This window comes from Gymnoscopelus braueri (genome assembly GCF_963280865.1).
Source record: "Gymnoscopelus braueri genome assembly, chromosome: 14".
Classification (NCBI taxonomy): Eukaryota; Metazoa; Chordata; class Actinopteri; order Myctophiformes; family Myctophidae; genus Gymnoscopelus; species Gymnoscopelus braueri.
Genome location: NC_137619.1, coordinates 46,934,155 through 46,941,557, shown reverse-complemented (window position 1 = coordinate 46,941,557; position 7,403 = coordinate 46,934,155). Strand labels below are relative to the sequence as shown.

The following is a 7,403-nucleotide window of genomic DNA, read 5'->3' as shown; positions in this document are numbered from 1 at the left end:
CGATTGTTTAAAACATAATAATAAAAAAGGAGCTGTTTTGGACATACACGGTTTCCACCCAACAGCGACGAACCGACGATATAAGAGAATTGAGGCTCGGTTGTTGGATATTACACCCATCACAGTATTGGGTTATTCCCACCGTCTTGCTGTCCAACCACCATTATTAGACCATTTAAGCCTTTTTCCAACAAGCAGCAGGCTAGTCCTGGTTTATTTGAAAGCTGTGCTGGTGATTCTTTGATGAGGAAGACATGATTAAACTCCAGAACAAACAAAAAAAGATCTTTGAAAAATCAGTGTGCAATGTGTTCAGGTTGGCCATAGTGGCGTGCAATATATTCTTTTAAGGTTCAGGGTTCAACACATCTGCTTCCTGTGCTCTCTCTCTCTCTCTCCCCTCCAAAAAAACAAGGGTATGAGATCGATTGTAACGCATTTGACGATGGGTGTAAAACCAAGCTTATGCTGTACAGTATGTCGGCTGCAGTCTCCCAGCCACCATCTGCACCAGCCATGTCATCGGTCTCTTCTTCCATGATATGATTCTGGGCACAACCAGGGAGTGTCCCGTTTTAACCCATTAAGAAAGCATCTGTCATTTTAGATTTTAACCACTTTAACCATTATGTTATACTTTGGCTATTTAAAAAAAAGCAGATATACAAGCTCATAGTGCGCCATCGAGTGCCGCGCTATGAGCTTGTACAGTACATCTGCTATTTTTGAATAGCCAAATAAATCTTAAAATGACACAGATGCGTTCCCGGTCTTAATAAACAACATGTCTGCCTTCTCTCCTCTCCTTCCCCTTCCTGTTCTCTCTCTTTCTCCAGGGTCTGGAACATTGTGAGGCCCAGCACCTCTTTGAGGTCGTCCTCCCAGCCATGGTGAAGTTGGCACTCAGCGCTCCTCGACTCTGCACAATGGTAGGTATTTGGCGGTGTTTCCAACATGTCTGCTCGCAAAGAGAGAGAGGGGGATATTTATGTTTGTATCTGTGTTAAATGAGGGGAATAAAAAGGTGGGTGTCTTCTCGACATGCAAAGTTCAGTCGGCGCCGCTATCTCAGCGTATGCCTGGCGTGGCTAAGGCGGTGTCAGTAAGTACTGGGAGGTGGCGGTAGGTGTGGCGGTTCACCTCAGCGATCCATCGTCCAGTGGTCTACTCTAGGGCATTGTAAAGGGGATAGACGCCCTCGTTGCTTGGCTGATACAGACATGAAGCCACTCCGGTCTACTTACTTAGGTTATGGTCGGTATCACAGTATTAATGTGAAAACAGATCTGGATGTGAATTAAACGCATTGTGATATTTGTTGACTTGGTGCCATTTTCTCTAAACATGTTTTAGTATGTTAACATGTTAATATGCACACGTCATGAAGTACTGAATAGACTGAAGAACATTGATACAGTGATAGAGATGGGACTGTTTTGGTGAAATATTATCATTAACTCATTCCCCACCTTGGTACATCTGGCCTGGCCGAGGGTCTTATCTATACGAACACAAATCGTCTCTGTCGGGTGGAAACCTCATACGTCCGAAACTGTTACTTATAAGGATTCTAATTCCAAAATAGCAAAAGTAGCAGATATTCAAGCTCAAAGCGTGCCGCGCCACGTTTCACGCCACGTTTCTTGCCATGTTTCGAGCTTGTGGATCTGCTACTTTTCATGCTTTTGTGTGACGCTGTAGTTTGACCTAGTAGGGCGTAAATTTAGGAAAAAACACAAGTTAGAATATATGGAGATAGAAGGTTTCTGCGCTAGCGGCTCCGATGGGCCGGGGCGTCCAGTAGGATGCATGAACCCTTTAGTTCACGGGGTCCATCTGACCAATTTTACAAACCCATCAAATTAAACGCTGAGGAAGACCTTACCGTGGAAACGTTGGTTTCTGTATTTTAATAGATCTATTCTGCATCGTGGCTACGAGCTGTGCGCCCCCCCCCCCCCTTGTATTATCATACAGACCCATTAAATGTCACGTACATCTGTCTTCATGTGTGTTATCGGCCATTCTTCATGGAAATGGAAAGAAAGCCAACGTTCATGTTTTTCTTATTCTGTCCTGTATTTCAGAGCTGTCCGAGTTTAATCCATTCCTACCGGGAGCGCATCTGTGCAACCAGTTAAACCCTTATTTTATACTTTGGCTATTTAAAAAAAAGGCAGATATACAAGTTCATAGTGCTAGTGCAGCACCGAGTGCCGCTCTATGAGCTTGTAGATCTGCTATTATTTATTATTTTTTTTTGGAAATGTGCAAATCTTTGAATGTATATATTTTTTAAAGCAAACATTTGTAACTCAAATCTTTGCTTCTGGGGATTCTACAAATGTCTTCTAATTCCTAACAGTTTTTTTAATAAACGTATGTTGCTATAATATCAGTGGTTCTCAAACCTTTTTCATGTCAAGAACCCCCAAAATGATATGTATTTGGCCGTGGACCCCCATCTCAAAATATGTTGTTCAAGGGACCCCCCAGAAGTTGTAACATGAGTTAAAAATGTTTGCATAAAAAAATAAATAAAATAATAATAATAATAATATATATATATATATATTCAAAGATTTGCGATTCACGATTTTTCTAAAATAGCAGATCTACAAGCTCATATGAGCTTGTAGATCTGCTATTTTTGAGTAGCCAAAGAAATCAAAAAAATTACACACAGATACGTTCCCGGTCTTAATGGGTTAATCAAATGAATTTGATTCATAACCCGCTTGAATCAAAAGAGGAGAATGCATCCTCATCATACGTGGCAAAATGTCAGAAATGACTCCCGGGTTTATGATCACATGAACAGTAGCGTTGCTATCCTGGGCGTGTCGTAATAGGCGACACATACGGCAGAAATGTTAGAGCAAACTTGGCTATTTTTGGCGAAGAGATATGGTGTAGAAAGAAGAAAAGGCAGTGTTGGGAAAAGTACTACTGTACATTGTTTTGACTTAAGTAAAAGTATCAATAATGCAATATAGAAATACCCTGTTACAAGTAAAAGTCCGGAATTCAAAATGTACTTGAGTAAAAGTACAAAAGTATTGGCATCAAAATGTCCTCAAAAGTACCAAAAGTAAAAAGTACTCATTATGCAGAATGTCCCATTTCAAGTTTTCAAATGTATTAAATTTTTTTTTTTGAATGAAAATAGCAGATCTACAAGCCCACAATACGTCGCGATGCGACACATTGTGGTCTTGTAGATCTGCTATTACGAAATGGCCGAAATGTATAATAGCACTGAAGTGGATAATGTATGTTTTGTAATAATAATAATCAAAATCTACAAAGTAACAAGTAACTAAAGTTTTCAAATAATTGTAGTGGAGTAAAAGTACAATATTTGCCTCTGAGATGTAGTGGAGTAGAAGTAAAAGTATTGGAAATACTCAAGTTAAGTAAAAAAAAAATACCTCAAAATTGTACTCTTACTTGAGTACATGTACTCAGTAACTTTCCACCACTGGAAAAAAAGGAGGGGACCAAGTATAGACCCCAGGGGGAACCCCCTGGTCAACGAAGTATAGAGTTTAAGTGGTTAAAGGTAGGGTAAGTGATATTTTTGGTAACATTTTTTGTTTTGTTAAAAAGGTTAAAGTTCTATATTCTGATAGTAATCATTGCTACAGAGCGTTTGTTCGGTCACAGGGGTCTCTCCAGCTCTTTAGTAAACAGAATACAGTACATTTTCAGGTAGGTGACAACATTTAAGCCAATCAGGAGAGAGCACTGTAAATGCATTTTGTGTTTAATAAAGAGCTGTAGAGACATGGGAGACTCCTTTTACTGAACAAACACTCTATAGCAATGAGTACTATCAGAATATAGAGCTATTTAACACTTATTAACCAAAGTAAATCACTTCCCCTACCTTTAACTAAGATGGTTCCTTTTCCAGTAATAACACCACCATTCATCGTGGTGCCGTTTAACGACGATGCATCACGACCGTCTCCCTCTCGCTCGTTAGTATTTAGTGGCTTAGATGAATGTTTATGCGCGCCTGTTATTAGCGCTCTTTATCGATCGGCCATTAGGACGGCCTTGGGAGGGTCTTTAGCTCTAATCAGTGGAGATGAATGGGTTCCCCCGTGGGTTCATCATACTGAGCCCGCCCCCCCCCTGGGAACGAGCTAGAAGCACCGCGGCCTTAACCCGTTCAAACCGGGAACGCATCTGTGTCTCATTTTTAAGATTTCTTTGGGCTATTCAAAAATAGCAGATCTACAAGCTCATAGTGATGCACCGAGTGCCGTGCTATGAGATTGTATATCTGCTATTTATTTGCAAAATCGTGAACATTTGTGCAAAATCTTTGAGTATATATATATTTTTTTAAGCAAACATTATTTACTCAAATCTTTGCTTCTGGGGGTCTCTGGAACAACACATTTTGAGATGGGGGGGGGGGGGGGGGGTCCGTGCCCAAATACAAATCATTTTGGGGGGTCCTTGACATGAACTGATTATAGCTAAGTTTTTTTCCCCAGAAGCAAAGATTTTAGTAAAAATGTTCGCTTAAAAATATATATATTCAAAGATTTGCACATATTTTCACGATTTCTTTTTCAAAAATAGCAGATATACAAGCTCATAGCGCGGCACCGAGTTTTGAATAGCCAAAGAAATCTTAAAATGACACACAGATGCGTTCCCGGTCTAAAAGGGTTAATTACTGCCACCCATTTATGTAATAGAACTCTGCTGCCTGCATCATCCGCTCTCTAGATCGCTAAGCTAATTATCTCCCATGTCCACCATCACCCCACCCACCTTTCTGCCCACGTCTGTCTGTCTGTCTGTCTGTCTGTCTGTCTGTCTGTCTGTCTGTCTCTGTCTGTCCTGACTCTCTTTTCTTGACCACAAAAGTAAAGAATGGGGTTTAGATGTTTTCAGATGCTAGGTGCATTGTTTACCTGGTATCCTATTGTTTAATTGCACAGAATGTTATTTAAATAGAATGTTGTCTAGACAAGATGCTAGCTCACTGTTTACCCGGTATCCTAGTTTTGTTGAGACGCTACGCTGTTCACTCTGCATTCTATTTACGTGATTATGTACCTTGTTTAATGTAAGTCACTCTGGATAACAGCGTCTGCTAAACGCCTCAATTGTAAATTGTAATCCACCCTGCTCTTCCCCCCGCAACTGTTGGGCTTTTTGCCCAATCACTTCGTCACCACCCCCTCCGTTTGGTCTCCCCCCCTTCATCTCTCTCTCTCTCTCTCTCTCTCTCTCTCTCTCTCTCTCTCTCTCTCTCTCTCTCTCTCTCTATTGCCGTGGTTCTCAGCCCATCCCCCTGCTGAAGGCCAGGAAGAACCATTCCCTGACCCTGTCTCAGGAGCAGGTAGCCTGTCTGCTGGCCAACGCCTTCTTCTGCACATTCCCCAGACGCAACTCCCGCAAGTCAGAGTACGCCAACTACCCCGAGATCAACTTCTACAGGTACTTGTCCCACAATTAACACAACTAGACCATACCCGTCGGGGGATATGAGCACCGAAAGTATATGCAGTTTGGGTTATGCACTGTGCACGGATAGTATATCAGGGATGGAAAGTGAGTGTTGGTACCTGCAACAGTTCCAACAGACCGTCGCGGCGTCCTGGACACAGTGAACACACACACGCAACCCCCCCCCCCCACACACACACACACACACACGGCCAGACGGAACCGCACGTTGCCGCTTAAGCACGTTCTCTGTGTGTGCTTGTGGCAGACGGCAACAGTGTAACACAGTGGGTCTATGGATTTGACGCATGCGCAGTTTGATCATTCATCCCATAGGTCGGAAGGCCATCCCACACCTGGGGAGCCGTAACCATGGCGACATTCTTTTACATAAAAACGCTAATAAACAGCTGACATTTTGGGAAAGCGAAAAACGGGCTTCGGTGTTCCGTGCACATGGTAATGGTCAATGGCTGTGTGTAAATGCAGATCAATTGCTCCAGCCACTGAGGATAACTGGGCGATTTTTTGCACACAGCACAGACAGACAGAGCTACAGAGGCACAGAGCTTTGTAGAATTATAGGAGGATGAGTGCCATAAACGTGATATTACGTTTTTATTATATAAATTTTTATTATATATAATTTTTTTCCCCACAAGAGGGCGCTCTAACGCAAAGGAATGATCCTAGGACCCTTTAAAAGGGAATGGACAGAAACAGGACAGGAAGTCAACGTACATTTTCCACGATTTAAAAAAAGAAATAGCAGATCTACAAGCTCATAGTGCTTTGAGCTTGTAGATCTGCAATTTTTTTAATAGCCAAAGAAATCTGAAAATGACACGGATGCATTCCCGGTCTTAATGGAATAATCATCAGCTCACTAGGGCAGTGGTTCTGAAACCTTTTCATCTCAAGGATCCCCAAATTGATGTGTATTTGGCCGCAGACCCCCATCTGAAAATATGTTGTGCCATAAGAGAAGATTAAGGTAACATGTTCAAAAGTATTCTAAAATGTCTTAAATAGCCGAAGCTGATTTTAATGCTAAATTTACTCATTTTGTTGGGGACCCCCTGGAACCCCATCAAGGACCCCTGTAGGGGTCCCTGTACCCCACGTTGAGAACTACGCTACGCTAGAAAAATACACACAGGTGTCTAGCTCGCTGCGTCGCGGTCGTTCTGAGTATTTTCATTCTAAGAAACGACTAAACGAGATGATATACCTTGCGAATCCCTGGTGGTAAAGCCATTACTTTGGTTAGAGACTGATTCAACCTTAACGGACTCAAGCATATTGATCCTTAGCCTCATTGCTGCACAATGCTGCAGCCGGAGATGCATACGTTTCACGGTGAATTCTTCACTGGTATGTGACATCGGAGCATCGTTGGTCCAATTTGTACTTCTTTGCGCGATGGTGTTAACTCACTGAGAAGAATTCATTTTAACCCATTGAGACCGGGAACACATCTGTGTGTCATTTTAAGATTTCTTTTGTTCTTTGTTCTTCTGTGATTTTTTTTTTATCTTACATTTTTTTGCAAATCTTTGAATATGTATTTTTTAAAGCAAACATTTGTAACTCAAATCTGTGCTTCTGGGGGTTCCTGGAACAAAATATTTTATACATTATATATATATATTATATTTTATATTAAAAAATATATATATTCAAAGATTTGCACAAATTTTCCAAGATTAAAAAAAAAAAAGCAGATCTACAAGCTCATAGCGTGGCACTCGGTGCCGCACTATGAGCTTGTATATCTGCTATTTTTGAATGGCCGAAGAAATCTTAAAATGACACAGATGCGTTCCCGGTCTTAATGGGTTAAGTTAACTTGAACATGACTTGAAAGTCGATTATTCTTTTCAAGCAACACGTGCAACAAATTATTACGTATTAGACTTGACTTGACCACT

The 7,403-nt window shown here is 41.3% G+C and overlaps 1 protein-coding gene across 2 annotated transcripts in view; it reads left to right on the top strand.

Annotated features, from left to right (window-relative positions):
• LOC308100923 (poly(ADP-ribose) glycohydrolase-like) overlaps window positions 1-7,403 on the top strand; it is an 88,354-nt gene that overhangs the window by 22,146 nt on the left and 58,805 nt on the right. For both annotated transcript variants that reach the window (XM_080450123.1, XM_080450122.1), the window contains 2 exons: window positions 837-929; window positions 5,309-5,463. In XM_080450123.1, coding sequence (XP_080306249.1) covers window positions 837-929; window positions 5,309-5,463 — 248 coding nt within the window. The remainder of the gene's footprint in view (window positions 1-836; window positions 930-5,308; window positions 5,464-7,403) is intronic.